The sequence below is a fragment of the Platalea leucorodia genome (genome assembly GCF_965183815.1).
Source record: "Platalea leucorodia genome assembly, chromosome: 16".
Classification (NCBI taxonomy): domain Eukaryota; kingdom Metazoa; phylum Chordata; class Aves; order Pelecaniformes; family Threskiornithidae; genus Platalea; species Platalea leucorodia.
The window spans coordinates 11,786,465-11,807,073 of record NC_138838.1 but is presented as its reverse complement, the minus strand read 5'-3'; the positions used below and the strand labels follow the sequence as shown (position 1 = coordinate 11,807,073).

Sequence of the window (20,609 nt, the reverse complement as noted above, 5' to 3'; positions counted from 1 at the left end):
ATGCACCAGTCCCCGCTCCTGGTGACCGGGGTGGCAAAGCCTAGCAAGAAATGCCCCCCCCAGTCCCCCCCGTGTCATTAGCCCTGCTGAGGATGAAGCATCACCCAAGGCGCAGGTTTCGCCTTTCCAGGAGCTCATCAGTCGCACACAGCTGGCATCGCCGCTGGAGGAGCCGCAGCGGCCCGTGGCAGTGAGGGTTCATCCAGCCCAGGAAGATCACCAAAAATCATAATCGCGACTTGCAAAGAAAACCTTGCAGGCTGAGCGAGGCCATGCAAACGAGGGCAAAGCTCTTCGTCCAGGGCTACTGCAGCAACGCTTTCCAGATCAAACACTCTGGGGTCAGATGGGAATGCTCAGCTCTCTGCTCTGTGTTTGATATAAAACCATCTCTGATAGTCCAGGGGGCTTGGAGAGCTGGATCTGCTTTATTCAAGAAGATATACAGATATCTTTCTGCCTACATATCTACAGATATCTATGTACATGCGTCTATATGTCTATCTATAGGTTCTCATAATTTTATTTTTGGAACCATTCCTCCTTCAGCAGCCTCCAGAGAGACACAGTTTTGATAAGAAGCTTGTAGAAAGCATCTTCCCCTCACACACATCCCAGGACGTCAGAGCAAGAGTCGCATTTTGGTGCCGAGCCCACCGTTCAGCGCTGGCGAGCCAAGCAGCGCTGAGCAGCGCTGGCCCTGGCTCCTCGGCACGTTGCGGGGCCAGCAAGCACAGCGATAAACCAAAGCCTTTTTGCAGACAGCAAAATGGTAGCACAGGGAGTTGCTGAAGGCCGGGCAGTGAATCAGGGGCAGGGAGGAGAAGGCAGGCAGGCGTCACGCTGCTGCCGTGGGTGCGCAGGGAGCCCCGGGGCTCGGGCGCAGCATCAGCCCCTGCCCGGTTTGCTCCCTTGAGCAGCTGTATCATCTCTGATGGTTAAACACAGTACAAGGCAGTCATGCCTATGACAGCAGCAGAATTATATGGAAACTGTATTCCTGATAATTTGGGGTATTTTTCCTGTGAACGCAGGCTTTCTGAAGAGTCGAGTTCCAAGATTTCAGCATTCAATTAGATCAAATCAGCAGAGGAAATAAGTCTTTACAGCATGAGCAGATCCTTCGAATTCTACTAGCAAATCAGTAAACTAAATGCCATCATTTATCATTAGCATCACTAATAAAGCCAGATTCAGGATGCACAGCAAACTAACATCAGCCAGAGGCCCGACGCTTCCAGCACCACCAGCACCCTCCTTAGCCCCCAGTCCTTCCCCAGCTCCCCATGCAGAACAAAGACCACCCCTGAAGCCGTTATTCCAATCAACCGCCATCAGCATCCAGCCGGGAAGCTCAGGATTAGGCCCAAAGTTTAACCTCAACCAAGCGATGCTCCTTCCCGAGATGCTGCAAGGGATGCGGGAGCAGGGAGGGGACCCCAGGCAGAGGAGGGGGAACGGGGTGGGCTCGGGAAGAAGGGTCAGGCTCCCAGGGACTGCTCACGGGAGCCCTGCGTTCTGGGGAGGGCTGCCCTCAGCAGGGGAACGCCGGGAAAGGAAAGGCGCAGGGCTGGCCAGCGCTGCTCCTCCTACAGCAACAGGCAATGCTGATCCATGTCCCTGAGCCCAGCTGCTGCTGGAAGCCACCGCTTCAGCCCCATCCCTCTGAAAGCCAGATTAAACATCCCAAAGCATCCGCCGATGGGGTCGGATGCAGCACCGCGCTGCCAGTCCAACACTGCACAGCCTAAAACCCAGGCACGTAAGTCATGGGATCACTGCAATTAAAACTGACACCAGGGCAGGGTTTTGCTTAACTTGTGCCTGAAGAACCGGAGCAGCCCCTGGCACTGCTGGGCACGGCCGTGCTGCACGGGGTCCGGCGCAGGTGGGCTGCAGATGTGGCCGGCACGGGCTGGGAGCCAGGCCTTGCCTGGGCAGAGAGCGCAGAAGAGCTGGTGGCTGCAAATGCAGGTCCTCGTGGCAATGCTGAATATTCAGCTGGCTCGGGAGGGGTTGCTCCAGAGAAGCGCTAATCGTATTATGTAAAAGAGGAGCCCCAGCCAAGCGGAGCGCACGCCTGGGCCTCGCTAATCCCCCTCGACAGGGCAGCGGCACCGGCACCGCAGTTGCTCCTTCTCCCGAGCCCCCCACCGCCACAGAGGCAGCCCCCCGGCCCAAGGAAAGCATCAGGAGGGGCGAGTTAATCTAAACGCGTGATGGGGAGGTGGCAGCCCGCACGGACGACCAGGCTGGCACTGCCGTGGGTGGCCACAGGAGCCCTGGAAAAATCTCGTGCTGCCTCAGGGCCTCGACTTCCCTCGATGCTGGGGTGTTTTGGTGATGGGGAGGGATCGTAGCTGCCTCTGCATGAATCCGTGCTGCGATGAGCTCCCATAGCCCCTGGGAGCAGCGCCAGCACCCAGGCAGCACCGCAGACAGGTGCTGTGTAGGGAGAAACGCTTTCTACCTCCAGAAACCTCGGGGGGGGGATCAGCACCCGGCTTTGCTGCGCTCACCAACGGTGAGCTGCGAGGGGTGGTCACCGGTTCGTGCAGGAACGCGTCCCGGGGCCGCGGAGGGCAGCAGCCAGACCAGCAGCTCCCCAGCCCTCAGCAGCTCCCCCAGGAGATGCTGCCATCTCAATTACCCGTCTCCCTCAGACACTTTGTTTGATGTGAGAGCGTTAAAAGACATATAATTTGCAGAGCTAAAACACAGGTATTATCTCAGTGACACATCCGTACAATAGGGAATGTGCTGAAGTCAATCACATTCAGAAATGGGTTTCTATTGCTCTACAGCTTTTTCCTTGCCTCTTGCTCCAGATCAAAAAGATAGAAAATTATGCAGTTGTTAGCTGGAAACCCACCATCTTCCTCATTAAATCACCTCGCACTGTGCAACCTCATCAAGGATCGGGAACGAGAGACCTGGATCAAGCGTGCTGGGGCTTTGGGAAGCGGAGGGTACGATGCCCGTGGGCAGGAGCTCTCGCTGGCAGCTGGTACCCACACCCGCAGGAGGGGGAGGCTGGGCAGAGGGGTACCTGCTCCATACTGGCTCCACGCACACGCTGCCCATCTGTAGGGTCTCTGGATGGTGGCTTCTCCTCCCTCGGAGGAGACGTGCCTGCAGCAGCACGGGAGCACCCTGGGCAAGGCAGCATCTTTTGTACAAACAGCCAGCAGCCGCTGTGACCGCATCCAGCCGCAGCAGCGGTCATGAGCAACAGCACACACACAGTTGAAAGGAAAACTCTCCTCTCCCACCAGCGTGGGCTGCGGAGGGCCCGCGAGGGGACTGGCGACTCAGATGAAAGGACACGACTTACATGTCCCGTTTCTCAGTCTTTCCCTGAGCCCTGGCACTCTCAGGGAGCGGGCACAGACCCCCAGTCTGATCCTGTACTTCTGACCATCATTCTCCTGCCCGTCAGCACGCCTCCCTGTCCTCCAGCCTAACGTAGAAGTGAAGAGCGAATCTATCGGCTAACACAGCTGCACTGGGTTTTTGGAGCTCCAACGAAGACCTGATGGAAACCCTGCCCCGCTTCCGAGCCGCCGGTGCGGCCGGGACGGCTGGTTACCACCCCCACGTCACCGAGCAACGTAACCCGCGCCATCGCAGGGAAGAGAACATCAAGCTCGGCATTCCAAATTTTAGAGGATTAACACCAAATTGCTTGTAGGAGGAAGGAGCTGTTGCAGTCCCTGGTGTGACACCGGTAACATTTGAGAGGAATGAGACAGGATGGTGTCTGAAAGGAGTGAGCTTTGAGTCTTCGCAGAGACTTCATAACGTAGCTCTGACCTATTCAAGTACCTGTCAAGCCTCTACACGTCTCTTCTGGGTGAGAGTCTGAGACGAGCCAGGTTTTTACAACAGGCTTTGGAAGATGAGAGGTCCTTGCATATTGTACGGGTCCAATGCTGATGCTGGCGTTTGCTAACCGAGCACAAAACCAGCATCACGAACCCCACTGGAAATAAAACAGCGGGGATGGGGAGGGCCGTTTCCAGACAGGGACCATGGGCCCTGCCGGCGCTGTCCGGCACCGACCCGTCCCACGGCACAGGAGCGCTGCCAGGCAGCTCCCAGGCACCAGGCACAGCCCCAGCGGCCGCCTGTCCCTGCCACGCCACGGGGCTTGCCGGCGCTGGTCGCCGTCGGGAGGCCAGGACCCCGCTGACTAGAAGGAAAAGCGACAGCCGGCGGGACCGGTACAGTAATTAACAAAATTATCATCAGGAACAAACCCCAGGCTTTGGCACAGTGCAGGCGCTGGCTCCCGCGCCGGTGCTCCCTGCCCTGCTCTGGGCTGCTCAGCTCAGCAGAGCTGGGCTGCTCGCGCTCCCCAAACCCCCACCCCGGCAGCAAGCGGACGCATGGCCACCGCCGAGGGGAGGCCAGCGGGCATGCCAAGCAGGGCAAAAGCCCCTCCAAACCTCCAGCACTCGCCAGCAGCCAGGGACCCTGCCCTGGGTGAGCCCCCCGGACAACCCCATCCTCCCGCACACCCGGGTATTGGGGAGCGCACACCCGCAGGCAGATGGTGTCTCCCATCACTCCAGCCATTAAGTCTCCCTCCCCTTGTCACAACAATTTTGCTTTTAGAAGGCTGTTATTCTTCCGAGCAGCCGCCTTTCGATTGTCTGCAAACAGCTCCTATTTTGACAGGCTATAAATATGGCAGGAGGAAAGATATATAAACCAGCACAGTTTATTAGTTCTGAAACAGAGCTAAAAATAGACACACGTGGGGTTGCTAAGTCCTCTGGGCAGATGTAATTGTGAATAATCTAGCTTTAAATATGTGAAGGCTGTTCTGACAGCAACAACAACATTTTAACATATGGAACTGGATAGCACACGAGCACAACACGCCGCTGAGCCACCTCCAATGTCGCCGGGAAGCGGCGTTTGCATCGCCGGATCCCAGCCCACTGCCTCTGCTCTACAGCTGGGGTTTCTGCAGTAACAAACCCCCAAATAAACCCAAATATCTACTGCAAGCCGCTGCAAGGAAAGCACCTAGCCAAATACCAAGGGAAGTCTCCCAGGGTGGGAGCATCAGTGGAGCTGTACCAGTACCTGCCCCCCCTTCCCCGAAATTTTATTTAGATAAGGCTTACCAGATTAAGTGGCTGAAACACCGCAAGTCCTCAGAGCTGACAGCACCCTTCTCCTCCTAGGAAAGCTTCCTCCGTCCCAGGCAGGCTTTGAAACGTGCTGCAAGGATGCTGCGCTGGCACGGGGCCGGGTGTCTCCAGGGGCAGCCGGGGCGATAACCACCCTTCCACGAAGAGGGAAGCGCTCCCGCCTGCTTGCCGGAGATAGGGGGGAGACGTTGGGACTGGCTAGATTTTGTAAATCCCCCGGCAGCCCTGGGGCTGGCCGAGGCAGGGCTGACTGGGAGGCTGCACTCCTCTCCCTGCCGCTCCCCCACCACCCATCCTCTGGCCACCATCTCCAGCATGTCCTTCTTCGTCACCTCCTGACCATAGCAGTACCACCCGTGCGAGGGTCTTCTGCAACACAACACACAGTGACTGGTCGTGCGATGCTGCTCACGCGGGACCTTCGGTCCAGCACCCACCCCGGCACTGCTGGGAGCCGATGAGCAAAGACCGACCCCTGCAGCTCGTCCTTCTCCCAGCAGCGCCCACATGCCAGCAGCTGCCCGGGGCTGGTGCTCCACCGCTGCCCGTTCTGGCCGGCGCAGTGGGCTACCAAGGAGTAGTGGCAGCCCCGGAGCTCCAAACGCTCCCCTCTTTGCAACATGGAGGGTCGGTGCCCCCAGCCCCAGGGTGGCTCCTGCGGCCCTGCCCCATCCTCACTGCTGGGTCGATGAGGACAAGGGGGGCACTGGCCTCTCCCGAGCTGTGCCTCTGCCCGACCAGACCTTGCCAAAGCTCCTCAGACCCTTCTTAATTTTTCTTCTTAAAATTACACAGTGCCTCAGCAAAAAGAGCAGCTCTTGTACCCATTGAAAGTCATTTCTGTCCATAAAGAAAACAGGGTATCATTAAGGCTCCCATCTCCCAGACTGTTTTTCCCCTCTAGAAGATAGATATGATTTTTGGGGGTGGTTCTGCACTCGAACGTGGCGTCGATGGGACGCCATGCTGTTTGAGCTCCACCAGCCACTGCCCCCGCCCCGGCGAATCACCCCGGCACAGCCACAATGTCCAAACCCTGGTGCTGCATCAGCCCTCCGCGGGGGGAACCCCCTTCCCTTCGCCCCCGCGCACACCAGAGGGCAAGGGGCAGAGGCAGACACCACCTGCCCTGGCACTCGCCCCGCTCGGGTTTCTCTTTAGTCACAAAAGAGAAATACCAATAAAACCACCACTAAAACAAAAGAAACCCCCAAATCCATTTCTGTCCTGACTAAGGACATCAGGTGTAACCCCCAGCATCGCCGGCTCCGGCCATCCCAAGCCCGCGGGCAGATGGGCAGCGCTGCCCAGCAGCAGCAGCAGCACCTACTCCCGGCCCCAGCGAGCACACGGCTCCGGCAGCGGGGCCTCAGCAGCGGCAAAGGGCATTTTGGGGCCGTGAGTAGGTGCTGCAGGGCAGGGCAGGACCAAGCCTCGGTGCAGTGCCCATGCGGGACAGGATCGTCCTTATCTCAGCCCGGCAGCCAGTGCTGCTGTGAGGGCAAAGCCCAGATTTCACAGAAGTGGCCGGGGCTGGGATGGGCCCTTCCCAAGGTGGCGGGACCCGCTCAGCCCGGCTCTGCGGTGACCGAGGCGCCAGCACCGCAGCCAAGCTCCATCCAGGGCTCAGTGAGCAGCCCTGCGGCCACCCTGCCCACCCCGGGTGCTGCTGCCTGGCACCGGGACCCGCCGCAGCCCTGGCTGGGCGATGGCACAGCGCTGACCTGCTCATCCACGGGCCACCAGACCCTAAACTGGCAACAAAAACACAGCTGACACTAATTTCTTGGCATAAAAAGCAAATAAAGCAGTGAGAGCTGGCTGATGATTCATTCCAGCCCCCAGACACGCTGCCCTGCTTTCACCCCAGTTCGCTAGTTTTACATTCCTCCTTTTAAATTACTGACTCCCACCTCTGCTTCCTCGTGCTGAAGATCTCCAGCCTGGGGACGCACAGGCGGAGCGTGCCGGGACGGGGGGACCGGCAGCACAGCTCACCGCTGCGAGGGTCCCCAGGGCGCAGCGCTGGGCAGGACCCCCCAGGCAGGAGCAGAGGCAAAGCCAGCACCCGGACCCCGCTCCCCTCGAGGGCACCGAGCGCTGCCCCATCCCCTGCAGCCCCCCGCTCACACCAGGGCCCAGAGGGGCAACCACTGCAGAGCGACTGACGGCGTGAACTGGGTGACGGGACTTGCAGCAGCCTGGTCGCCAACAGACAGAAACCCCCCTCGAAGGGGAGGAGAGCCGCCCCGGCATGGCCACGCAGCAGCAGGACCCCAACGCCCGATGCCTGCGCTCCCCTCGCTTTTATCCACTCACAGCAAGAACAAGTAGCAGCAAAAAGCCAAGTGCTCGTGTGCCGACTGCTGGCACGCCTGGGAAGAGGCTTCAGCCAGGGAAGCACCGGTGGGAACTGGGGGGGGACAGGCAGGAGCCCCTGCCTCAACAGCCCCGGCCGAGCACCCGCGGGCTGCAGCCGGGTTGGGATGGAGCCTCTGAGAGGCCCCAGGGTGGTCCTGCACCGCAGCGACCCGCTGCCTCTCCCAGCCCATTTGCATCTGCGCTACAGATAAAGGAGGACTTGGAAATGCTTTCACACGTGCCCATCTCCTCCTCCCAGAAGAGGAGGATCGAATCCTACCGCCTGGCTCTGGGTACATGCCCAAACCTGGTCAGAGTGGAGCTTTTTTTGCACACACCCCCCCTCCTTTTTTTTCCTTCCCCAAAAAAACCCAAAACACCAAAACATCACTGAATCAGGGAAGGACTCGAATCCGGATCCGGCACAGCCAAAGCCCAGGGCAGCTCCAGCCACCCGCCGGCTGTTTGCACCGGGAGCCACCAGCCAGCCTCCCGCCAGGCAGAGCTGTCACCCCGGGTCTGCGTGAGGGTAGCGCGGACATTTATCTGTGCAGCCCTCAATTCCCCCGGCATTGGCACGGCCTGGCCCGAAGGCGCAGGAGGCGGCTCTGAGGCAGCAGACGGCAAGCGGGGACGGCGGCAGCCAGCGCCCGCGGCAGCAACAGGGACCTGTCACCGTCCCCGGCCACTTGCCTGCAGCCTCCCTGGCACTCACGAGGGGCTTTGTGCCAGCAGGGACACGGGCACGAGACCTGCCACCGACACAAGGACTCGTTTTGCTTGGGATGCTGTGGCCGGCCACGTGCCTCCAAGCTGCCACCGCCCTGGCACCCACAGTGCAACAGGAATCTCCCAGGAGAGGAGGCAGAGCAGCGGCTTGGCTCGGGAAACGTTAAACGAGGTAAATGGCGTTTACACCATCATTTTGAAGGGACTGGACCATTTCAGGGTGCACTCTGCCTCCTCGCCCTCGCTGCCGTATGAACCCAGGGGAAACCCTGCAGGAACCCACCCGACACCCGCGAGGGGACTGCTAGTTTGTGACCCATCACAGACGGTTTAAGTTTCCAGCAAAACTTTACAAAAAATCAGGGTGAGATTAGAGTCAGGACCAAGAAAGACAGCTCAGGAAAAGCTGAGAAGAATTTGTTTTGATTATATGAGCCACATGCACATCAATAAAAATTAATATAACTGACAAAGCAACATCAGAAAGGGAGAGGCATCACTCTGGGGTGAGAAGAGCGTCCGGGCCGGCGGGGCAATGCACATTAAACAACCTTCGTCTCAGCTGGGTGCCCAATTAATGCTCATCCGCGCACAGACCCACTTAGACTGCCCAGCACTTGGCTGGGAGCCTGGACCAGCTGGGACCGCGTTGCACCCCTCCAGCCCCAGCACCAATTTTAAAGTTCGCTCCGAGTCCCAGGGTGTCCTTCGCACACCGGCCCCATACGTTCAGTTCTTCTCTTTCATTTCTGCACCGGAGCTGAGCTAACCGCCTCCGCCGGCACGCCGGCTGGGAGCGAGGCGCTGCGGGAGGCTTCACCCGGCGGGCTCGGCGGCCCCACCGGTAACCGGTTACGAACCAAATGAAATAGGAAGCCTGCCCGCCTCCCCCGTTCGCTGCAGATGGCTGCTTTGCGGTAGATTTGATAGCATTTTCTTTGCAGCGTAACGCGTATGTTACTACAGCTAAAGTATAATCGCTAAACATACATTTGCATGCAATTATCCATTTTAAAAGGTGGTAATAAAGTCAAAGGAATTTACTTAGACACAATCTGCTCTCCAGACCTTGTCCTCACAGGACCTAAGCGCAAACCTCCGAGATTACTGCAATAGTCAGCGCAGCTACTGCCAAGAAGCTAAATCATTCCCACATCTTCCCATTAACTCAGCTCTGGCCCATCAAATATTAAAGAGCCTCAAGCCTGGACGCAGCTCGTTTTACGAAGGTCAAGTAAATCTTTCATCTCTTCCCACCTCTATCTTCCACCACCGCTCCCATCATCAGATGAGCATCGCATGCTCTTTCACGTGAATTTTAGCTGTACGCACACTGACTCTCCGTAATTGGTGTACAAGGCTCCTCTGTTCCACAGACACATGATTATTTCATTGCTATTTTTGCTTTATAAGGCTAAAGCTAGAGGTGACTCTTTGCCTGAAGGAGGAACTTTTTATATTGATTTTTTTTTTTTTTTTTTTAAATACTCTGTGGTTTCGCAGTACACCCCACTGGTGATACCAAAGAGAGAATAACCGGAGGGCTGAGGAGGCAGCAGCAGGCAAAGCGCTGGCTGACCAGCTCATTCCCGAGAAGTCCGGACAGATGGAGGAGGAAGGTCCCCAGGGGTTCATCCCCATCAGAGGAAGGTCCCCATGGGCTCATCCCCGTTGCACCTTCCCACCTCCAGCGTCCCCAGTACAAGGATTTTCCGAGGCAGAGGGGGCTCAGGGGTCCCTGCCTGGCCCCTTGGGACCCCGCGCTTGCTGCGCTGCCCGGGGTCAGAGCGGGGCAGTTGTGAGAAGCAAACAAACTCAGTAGGCAAGCTCATCTGGCTGGGGCTGATTTTTGATATGCAAAGATCCTTTGATAAGCTGACTCTTCCTCCAGGGTGACCCCCCCGCTCGGGAAGTGGGTTTAGCTGCCGTTTGGCTCAGCTCTTCCCATCCCCGGCAGCACGACCTGACCTCAACCTCCACCACGTTTTAGAAGCTCTGCACGAAGCCGTGCCCCAAGGAGCACTAAGGGCACCGCAGGAGCACCCCGCGATCCTGGAGACGCTGCTAGCTTTCTGCAGAGACTTGATGTGACACAAGTAAACACCAGCACCAAGCCACGGTTTGGAGGTCTGCTTCTGAACACGACGTCCCTTTTGCCAGCCTGGGGGGTTCAGCTGCCCCCTGCGCTTTCCCATGAAGCGGGTAAGGAATAAAAAAAAAAACTTAGCAGAAAAACAGGGATCACGATGGAATTGGTCCATGCCAAAATCCTGGGTCTGCACATGCCAAATCCCGTTTGCTGCACGAGCGCCTCGGTCTCCGTCTCGCAGCACCCTGGGGCTGGCCCCGGTCCCAGCGGCTGTCGGCAGCCCCGGCCCCTCTCCCGGCACCCGAGCCCCGCAGCACCAGCTCCTGCTGCCACCCCTGGGGACACAAACCCCCTAAAACCTGGGAGCAGAGTATTTCCAAGCGCTCTCCCAGACTCTCCATCCCCCATACTCTGCCTTTGGGCGCTTTGCAAGGCTTCCCAGGAGCAGCCCCCAGCCACGCGAGGTGGGAGCATGCCCGAGCTCTCCAGAGCAGCCCACAGCTCCCCGCAGCAGCCAGAAACTCAGCTCTCTCCTGCCCCAGAACAGCAATTTTTGAGAGCCAGGGATGGCGCGTTGCCAGCTGCACATTTAAACCCGGAGCGGTGGGACCGGGCACCCAAGCTCCCCACTAGAGAGCCAACGCTTTCAGGCTCCCAGAGGCAGAGCCAGACCCAAACTCACCAGAGCTTCCTGGGCATTTCGGGCACTGAGCAGCAAACGGGGCCGTTCAGCAGCAGCTGCCCGGGGATGCTCGGTCCTCCGCAGCGCCTTCTCTGCCTGAATGCGGCCCCGGTACCTCCCCGCACTGCCTGTCACCAAAGGGGGCCAGCCGAGCCCCTGACCGCGATGCCAGGGCTCCCCATCCATCGCCTCTCCTCCGACACTCCCACTCCGCAATGTCTACTCATTCTCTCCGGTTCCAAGTCCCTCAGACATATTCATGGTTACCATAGGAACTAATGAAACCCAAATTAAAAAAGGAGAGACAGACAGAGGGAAAACCACTTTGATGCTCTGGTGCCACCTGCATGCGCGAGTTTATTATGACGAACGACAAGAGCAGCAGGCAGGGGAGCGTCCCGCAGCCCAGCTTCGTGCTCGCACCCTCCCGCTGCAGCGCTCGGGTTCACCAAATACCGGCTTTGCACAGGATCGGGCCTTCGCTCTTGCCCCCCGAGAGCCCCCCGGGACGCAGAGCTCGCTGCTCCCCTCTGCCACGCTCCCCGGGACGGAGGGGCTGATGCTGCCCCAGCGAACGGCCCCCAGCCCAGGCGCAAGGGGCTGGCTCCAGCGGGGGCTCCCGCAGCCCCCCAGCCGCACTGGGACCCCTTCTGCAGCCGAAAGCTCGGGGCCACATCCACCACCGTGCGCTACTTCTCCCCTGCCAGGTTTCTGCAAGTCAATATTGATGTTTGCAGCATGCACAAGGCTTCGTGAAGCGCTCCTCGGCTTGCAGAAAGCAGCTTGTCTTTTTGTTAACAAGTTACACAGTGAAGAAAATTGCCTACGCCTGGTATCTTGGCCAGAAGGCTGCAGCAATAATAAGAGGGCGTTAGAAAACCAAATAAAAAAAAATTAAAAAAAAAAGTTTTTATTTTAAAAGCTTTTACAAATATCTAATGTGACTCTGGCTGGGCCCCAATTACAGAACCATTTAATGAAGCAATCTGTCCACAAACCAGAAGCATTATCGGGCTGTGGAAAGCATTAGCTGCAAATAGCGGGGGTAAAACAACTCCAGTGGATGCTCATTGAACGCCCTGAGCAAACCCCCTCCTCCGACTGGGGCAGGAGGGAGGGAGGGAGAAACGTGGCCCCAGGCCCCCACCCCGGCCCATGCAGGAGCGCGGCAGCGTGCCCCACGGCACCGGCACAGCGCTCCGAGCGCGGCACTAATTGCCCAGCATGGCAGGCAGAGGAGGTTAAACTGTATTTCTGCAGCAGAATTGCTGCACGGGCCCCAACACAAAATCAGGGCACAGCACAAGGCAGCATACAAGGAGCAGTTAAATCCTTCTCAGCTTCACGGGAAAAGGAAAGTCTACTGAGATTTCCCTCCACTCCCAAAAGCGGTAAACAGTGATTTAAACTCCTCATTAGTTCAGCAAAAACCTGAGCAATGAGCTTAGCAGCAGCATTTCTGTTGTGCTATTTACAATGGGCATTTGCAGGCTCATTCAGGCAGCAGGTTCCCCCAAGGCTTTCTCTATACTTTTCCATTAATGAATAATTTGCACAAGTAATGATTATAGAGGGAAACCGCATGAGCCGTTACCCATACACATTACCCTGAGCTCAAGGGAGGCCTGGCCAGAATATTTCTATATTAGCACACGGTTATGCTGATAGCATCGGAGCTGCACGTGTACTTGCAATGGAAAACCCCTGACTCGCGGAGCTTATCCAGAAACCGGGGAGAGGGGAGGATCTGCCGCGGCAGGAGGGAAGGGATCGGTCCCCCCGGTCACGCAGCCGGGAGGACAAGGCCTGGTGGGAACGGGAGGCAGGTCCCAGACAGCCGTGAGCGCTGGGAGAACAGCGAGCATCAGTACCACCATTCCCAGCCATTTCTCACTCGCTCTTCCCCATCCAGCTGATGGCATTTTCCAGCCGGGGCGGTGATCCCGCACGCCTCACTCCGTTACAGAGCAGGATCTGGCCCAGCAGCCACTTCGCCAGAAGCCACGCAGCCCACATCACCAGCTTTCAGCAAGTCCATGGCAAACCCAAGATGGACCCACCAAGCAACACCACCGGCTCACGCACCCAAGAGCATCTTTGCCCCTCCAGAGCAACACCCACAGCCCCCCCAGCGGCACGGGAGCAGGAGCTGGGTAATAAGCACAGACACCCCTTATCCCCCCCACACCCACCTCCTTTCCAGACTGCAAGATTCAAAAACAAAATAAAAACCCCCAGACTTCACTGAATTTACAGCCAGAAGCTCGGTGGCAGCCTGTCCTGCCAATTGCCGCCCCCATCCCTCCCAAGGCAGAGATGTTGCCCCGTGAATCGCACCGTGTCTGCCTTAACCCACCGATCATGCAGCGGTTGTGTTGCTGCATTTATTATAATCAGCCAGGGCCTGAATCACCTTGGACTTGACAGGAGAACAAGCGGTGTGATATGCACACACATCTCCGGGAAAGGGTGGATACGGCCGGTTTACCACTGCACAGAGCTGGAACTGGGAAGACAGCCCAGCTAGCACGAAAGCATCCTCCTCGCACAAAGCCATCGCTCAGCACCGCGCAGCCATCGCTCAGCACCGCGCATCTCACAGGGAAATCACTTTACGCGAGAGAAGAACGCGGGTACTCACTTGATCTTCAGGCTGGCGAGCATCGTCTTGTCGATCCTGGGGAGAAAGCAGAGGAGGGTGTTACTGCGGGCGCAGACGGGAGGGCTGTCTCCCCTCCCAACTCGGGTACCGGGGGCTGCTGGCAAACCCAACCCCAGCATCTCCTTCGGAGATGCCATCAGTCTGGCTGACATGATGATCGCCACAGAAAGACTTGACCAGAAAACAAAATCAAGCAAAATTTAACCCAAACTTAAGCCTGGCGGCAAGTAAAACAAAATGCCGCCACTTGTTTCCTGGTAGTGACCAGTGGAGAACTGTTGCCTCCCCACCTGAAATACCAGAGGTGAACTGGGCAGCAGAGGAGGACGTTTATCCATCTCCAAAATCACTGGTCCCACACCTCCCACAAAACACATTTATTTAAAGACAAAGGACCCGTGAGAGACCTGACGCACCGGGAAGATCACACCAAACCCTGCAGACTCAACCCTGCAGCATTACGAGCAGCCCGGTCCGACGGGGAAGGAATAAGGACACAGCAAGCGCAGGATTTTCCTACCTGGCTGGTCGCTGCCTCGGCTCAGGCTCATCCCTGCAGGGCTGTGCCATCCCCACCCGGGCAGCAGCTGCTGAATTACCCTTTTATTTACCCCCACGCCCGCCTGCAGCTGCTGCGAGCACCCGCGCCAAGAGCCCTGAACGCAGAGCAGCCCCGTCGCTCCCAGCCCCGGCCGGCTCGCGCAGGGCTGGGAGCCCCAGTCACTTTGCTTATTTATTTGGCACCATTAATAAGTGCCTATCTCCACAGAATCATTGTGCTTAAAGTCACAGTAATAGTAATTAATGCAAATCATAGTAATGTCTCAAAATGCAAAAGGATGTCTTTTGGCAGTCACTGCAAATGCTGTTATCTGCCACATGGAATTAATTCCACATCTCAAAAAAAAAAAAAAACCAAACACCAAAAAAAACTGCCAAACCCCCACTTGTTTTGCAGTGCAGTCACGGAGGACACGGCAAGGCTGCAGAAATGCAGTTTCCCTTCTACTCACAGCTTTACCTCCCTCCACTGCCAGGCTGAACTTCTCTATCACAAGGAAGCTGCGCCCGCGGGTGACGCAGCGGGGCTGGATCCCCGGCACGCCGTGCCGCAGGCCGAGCCGGCACCGGGGCAGGCACGGCAGGAACCCCGCGTGGGGTGTCCCCGCTCCCCGCGGCTGAGGGCAGAGCCACCCTGCACACCCCAGCTCAACCCCGCCGTCCTCTGCCCACGCGCACCATCACCCGTCCCTGGGTCCCTCTCTTGCTCAGACCGAGGATGCGCTCACAAAACCCCGAGCCCACGGGAGCTTCATCCCAGGCCTTTCCCCAAACATCAGCTCCCGGAAAGCCGGCATGCTACCGCTCCTAAAAATAGACCCAGAGCACCCACGATTGTCACTTAATACTTAACAAGCCTGTCCGCAGACCTTGTTGATCATTAAATCGCATGGAACATTAAAGCGTGCTGGCGTAAATAGCTGTTACCAAACTTGGTGACAGATGCAAATGAGCCATGGGGACAGCGGGTGGCTGGGGCAGCTCCCGCAGGACCTGTGCCGGAGCCAGGAGCTGCACCGAGCGGCTTCAGCCAGAACCACAGGAAGAAAAATCAGTTGCTGTTATTTCACTTCTTGAAGGGAAAAAAAAAAAAAAAAAAAAAGGCAACAAAAAAACCCGAAACACCCAAGAAAGAAAACCCTCTGCTAGGGAAACCGCAGTTGCAGTATGACTAAGTTATGAGAGCCGCTTCGTCAGGTCCTGCCCTGCACCCCCTCCCGAGGTGGGGTGAAGTGAAACACCCCACGCCCCAGCCCAGCCTCCTCCCTGCACGCCCCGGCACGGCCCTGGGGCTCCCCGCGCCCCGGCAGCGCCAGCAAAGGGGGTGCCTCCCCCACTGCCGCCAAGAGCAGCGCCCGGGGGAAAGGAGCAACCGACACCAGCTGGGTGCCGACACCCCGGGAGGAGAGGGCAGAGGCTGGCACCCACATCGGTCACTGGGACCCCGGTGAGGTGGGAAGGGGGTGCAGGCAGGGGGCTGGGGTGGCAGCTCCCAGGGCTGCACACGCCACGGCTTTGCATCGCCCGCGATGCGCATCCCTACATCCACGAGCAATGGCACCGCATCTGCCGCCCCAGGACAAGCACGCTTCTCCCATGACCTCGCTGGCAGCAGATACAGCCAGTAAACAGAGAGGGAAAAAAAAAAAAAAAAAGAAAAAAAACACAAAACGATTCACACTCCAGCAGAGGGCTGGAAATAGCGATTGCCGCTGCAGACAGCGGTGGCTGGGTGTGCCCGGTCACCCCACGCGTGGTACCCACAGGAAGGGTGTGTCGGCCGCGGGCCCAGGCAGCCGTGAGAAGATGCAGATGCAGGTACTGGGCTGCAGCAGGTCCCTTCCTTTCCCGTAAACACCCGGGGAAGCGCTTTCCCAGCTGCGCACGACACTCTCCAGGCAACGCGCGACTGCAAGGGGTGTCTTCCCCAGGGAGTTGCGCACCAACCCCACTCGGGAGTTCCCCCCACGGAGCACGGAGAACAGGGCTCTCCCCACACCCCCTAGTCTGTCTTTCTGACTGTGCAGACACCGATGCTGATATTGAAAGGAAAGCCCACACCCCACTTTCCCCCAGCCCAGACTGCGATGGCAGCACAGCCCCCTAACAGCCAGCAGACCACATTTTCCTGCGTGACTCTCTGGCTTGTGGCTGTCTTTTCCCTGCAACTGCCAAAGTGCAGAAGGAAAACAAATGAGCAAAGCCCAGACGGCCCCGAACGCCCCTGCAAAGGCGGGTAACGGCTCTGCTCCATCGCAGCGGGAAACTGCCAACGGCAGCAGCTCCCGGGATGCACCCGGCGCGGTTGGGGCCCTGGAGCCACCGCTCCCAACGGTGGCTACGGGGCGACACTGCCCAAGAGCGGCGATTTCTCTCTGCCACAAAATAAGCCCACATTTCACAGAACTTATTGGTACAGAAGTTTATCGGAGTGCTTCCTTCCCATTTTTATGTAAAGAAAAAAAAAAAAATCCAGCTGAAACAAAACACTTGGCTTCAGTAAGGCGTGCGCTTCTATTCCCAGGAGACTTTGCCGAAACCCTTGATGGGTTCGCTGCCCTTCGCAGCCCTCTCGGTTACTCAGCATTTCCCCCAGCAGGTTCCAAGCAGCTCCGAGCCCACTGGCACAAGGTTCCTCCCCAAGCCCCCGGGGCTCCCAGCTGCCCAACCCCAGCCACCATGGCACAGTGAGGGGAAGGCAGAGCAACCCTCTGCCCCAGTGCCAAACAGCCAAAATCATTACAAAATTGCCGATTCGGCCATCGGTTCCCACGGCCTGATCACAATCACGCAGCACAGACAGAATGGGCATAAAATACCTTAGAGAGAGGGAAACTGGAGGAAGGGCAGAGGGAGAACAGTGTCATTTTCTTAAGCTATTTCCCTATAGATCAACACATCTCGGAGGGAAGGGACGGGAGAAGCAAACCATCCCGCTGAACCCCGGGTGCAGGCAGCAGCCGTGGTGCTCTGCCGAGGACAGACAGAGCAGGGACGACTCGGGGAGGTGCCAATGGTGCCGGGAACCCGCCATGGACCAGGTGGGACCTCACCGCACGCGCTGCAAGGTGCCAAAGGCGGCCGTAAGCATTGCTGCCCAGGCAGAGGAGGAGCAGGCAGCAGGGCCTCGGCAGAGGGAAAGGAGTGGGGAGAACCACAGGACGCTCTTGCAGGTGACGTGCCCACGGGAGCCCACCACAAGCCCCCAGGGAGGTCCCCTCGCTGCTTGGCACCCACAGGGCTCCCGAGGGGCTTTGCTGGGGCACAGAGGCACCCGCCTGCTGAAGTGCCAGGCTTCCCTAGGGGCATGGCGAAAGAAGGTCCTTCCCGACTCCCACGCGCTCCTGTTGGCATGGGGCAGCGGGAAGGGCTCTGCCGGGAAGGGCTCTGCCGCGAGGGCACCGCGCTGCAGCACCGCGGCGCTTCCTCCTTTGAAGCCGCAGAGGGAAGAAAAGCTCCTCATGCGGCACCGTGCTCCCAGTAGTGAAGGGGAGATAGAAAGGAAAGGCACCCACCAGCCATAGCCGCCGAAGGAGACGCTGCGCTTTCTGTGGAACATGGTGGCGGCTCGGTGCTGCCGGGGCGCTCCAGCCATGCGGGGACGCGGTGATGGGGCCAGCAGCCCCCGTGTGCCAGCCGCGTGGAAGATGGCCACAGCGGGTGCTTCCTGCCGGCGTGCACGGCGCTGTGCCGGGGGGACCCCGCTGCCTCTCGGTCAGCTGCCCCAAGCGCATGCACAAGCGCACACATACAAACACCAGAAAAAAAGTCATTTCCTTTTTTTTTTTTTTGTGGCCTCAGGCTTTTCACAACCTCATGCCGGCAAATATCGTATTTCTCCTAATGGCAGGAGCCCCGGGCAGCGCTGCGTGGGCAGCGTGGGCATCAGGGCCGAGCCACGGGCGCGGCGTTGCTCACAAGCATCGTGCTGTGGGGCTGCCCCCAGCCCGGCCGGCCACTGGGGCCTGATGCAGGGGGTCACTGGTGCCAACGCGGAGGTTTGCCTCCCTGCGTGGCTTTACCCCGGCTGTCCCCAAAATGGCAGGGCTGCATTCACTGCACCAGGCTGGCTCCCTGCTAGGGGATCTTCCGACCGACCCTCCAGCGCACTTCAGGGGACATCCTACTAAAGGCATTAAATCTCAATAAGCAAAAATCCCATCACCTCCTCTCTCACAGCAAACAGATCCCTGGCTGCCCCGGAGCCCGGCGAGGCGTCTCCCAGCTGGCCCCCGCGCAGCTGCGGCACGCAGGTTTTCTCCCCTCCGGTTCCCCAGCAGCTCCATAATGCTGAAGTGTGCATCTGCAGCCTGACCACCAGCAAAAACCCCACGGCTCCAGAAATCCCATTTAAATGGAAATGCTGACCTCTAGCTGGGTATGAGCTTCCATCAATCACAAAATCCCAAGAAAACAGGCTGTGGTCCATCGCTGGGCACAGCAGAGCCCGTGGGTAGGTGAGCCCAGTGCCGGGGGCTGTGCATGGTGCCCAGAGGGCTAGCCACCATGCCCAGGGGGCTGGCCACCCCGGCTTCACACCTTCCACCTCCCCAAACCAGCCACCAGTACCTGTCTGCGCCCACGCAGGCCTGGGCTGCAACAGGGGCTCCCCCTCCGCCAGCCACAGCGAGGAGGAAGGGTGGGCACCCCGAGCACCCTTCGGCAGCTGGGGGGGCTGCGCCACCCGGGAGCCGCAGTGGGACTCGGTGCGGGTGCCACCAGCACGACGCCAGAGCCTCGCCTCGTGCCGCAGCCCAGGAGGGGACGAGCTGCTCTGCCGCGCATCGTCCACAAGATACAGGAACCCAAAGCCCACTTCCCGAAGTCCCGGCAGTTCAAAGGCCAGCGGAAAGCTTACGACTGCCAAGGTCCTACTGGTTCAGCCACTCAAAGACTCACCTCCTACCCCGGTGATTTAAAATAACGCCTGGCGCACACAGAAAACATCCCCTCGACTCGGCACGCCGGGCAGCGCCTGGCTCACGCGGCTCCCGGGGGACTTGAGGCAGCTCCTAGCCCAGCACTTGGCACTTGCAGGAGTCGGACTCTCATCCAAGCACCCAAAACCTTCAAATTGAGAGACATTTAGATTCTGTCTGATGTGTGAAAGAAGGGGAGGGGGGATAAGGAGTTGGAGAGAGAAATCACGCAACTCCAGGAAAAAAGCTTGGATTGAAATCCAGCTATTTCAACTCCTACTTTTCTGCCCACAGCCATCTCTCCTTAAAGGGATGAAATGATGGAAATCCTTTGCATTTTAGAGCTCTTAAGGACATTATTTAAAAAAAAAAAAAAAATCCCAAACATGCTGCAGGCTTGAAAGCCATAATTCAGGTACCATGAAATATTTGGAGCAGACATTTGCTTGGAGCACATTTGTTTCTGGCCTGCACGCCTGTGTTAAAGCTCTGCATCAATAACAGTGTGACGTTATCCTCTCACTTCATCTTCCCCCAGGTCACGTCTTTCTTACACTCATACCAGTTGATTTCTGCCCAGCTCACGATTTACATGCCTGAAAATAAAAGCAGGGAGCTTCCCCGCATGGCCGAGCTCTGCAGTGCATCAGAACAACACCCAGCTGCTGCAGCTCCAGCGCAGCCCTGCACGCAGAGGTGCGGCGGCAGGTAGCGACAGCAGCCATGGGAAGCATCAATCTGTAGCTGGCATCACACCAGAAACAACTTGGAGAGTCCCAGGAAAACAGCCAGCTCTTCATTTAAACATTTACTCTCGCAGCGCTGTAAGCATCAATTACTGCATCTTGTTCTGCCACTTCAGTCCTTACATGAACTCGCTGTTGCCAGAGGCGACATGGAAGCAGAGAGGGCGATGGGGAGACGGCAGCAACGCAGGGCCAGGCTCCCCTTTAACAGGGGGTCATTACAGTCAGTAGGTCAAAATTACTCTGGCAGGTCTTCCTTACGCCTCGTTGGCACGACAGTTCTGCTAAAGCACGAAGAGCGATTCACATACCTCCCCGCGGGATGGCAGGACCTCGACACGGCCACAGGGGAATTGCCTCCATTTCCCGCTGCCCAGGAGAGGTGCGGGGTAGCCCTGCCATGAAGCCCACCTCTCCCCGCCCCAGCAGGACCAGCGCCTGGGGATGCCCGTGGCCGGCGGGGGTGGAAGCGGAGCTCTCCCTCCTCCCCATCCCCATCCAGCAGCCCCCCGGGACCACGTCAGCCACCATAGATAGAGGTGACAAACAGCATTTGAACCAGGCAAAGGTTAAAAATATACCAAGGACTCAACTCCCGCTCCCCAGAGGCCACCAGCCTCCCTCCGCCCCAGGGTATCACATCAGCGCCTGCCCAGCACCACCTCGCCTGCACGGGAGCGCATCCAGAAATAGTTTGT

The 20,609-nt window shown here is 58.2% G+C and overlaps 1 protein-coding gene across 4 annotated transcripts in view; it reads right to left on the bottom strand.

Moving 5' to 3' along the window:
• RAP1GAP2 (RAP1 GTPase activating protein 2) overlaps positions 1-17,936 on the bottom strand; it is a 66,403-nt gene extending 48,467 nt beyond the window's left edge. For 3 of the 4 annotated variants that reach the window (XM_082328533.1, XM_082328534.1, XM_082328535.1), the window contains exons 1-2: positions 17,762-17,936; positions 13,665-13,700 (exon numbers count right to left, since the gene is read on the bottom strand). In XM_082328533.1, coding sequence (XP_082184659.1) covers positions 13,665-13,700; positions 17,762-17,841 — 116 coding nt within the window. In that variant the 5' untranslated portion in view covers positions 17,842-17,936. Of the gene's footprint in view, positions 1-5,135; positions 6,171-13,664; positions 13,701-17,761 lie in introns of those variants that run through there. The other variant, XM_082328536.1, reaches the window with a different exon arrangement.
• Between the last annotated feature and the right edge of the window lie 2,673 nt (positions 17,937-20,609).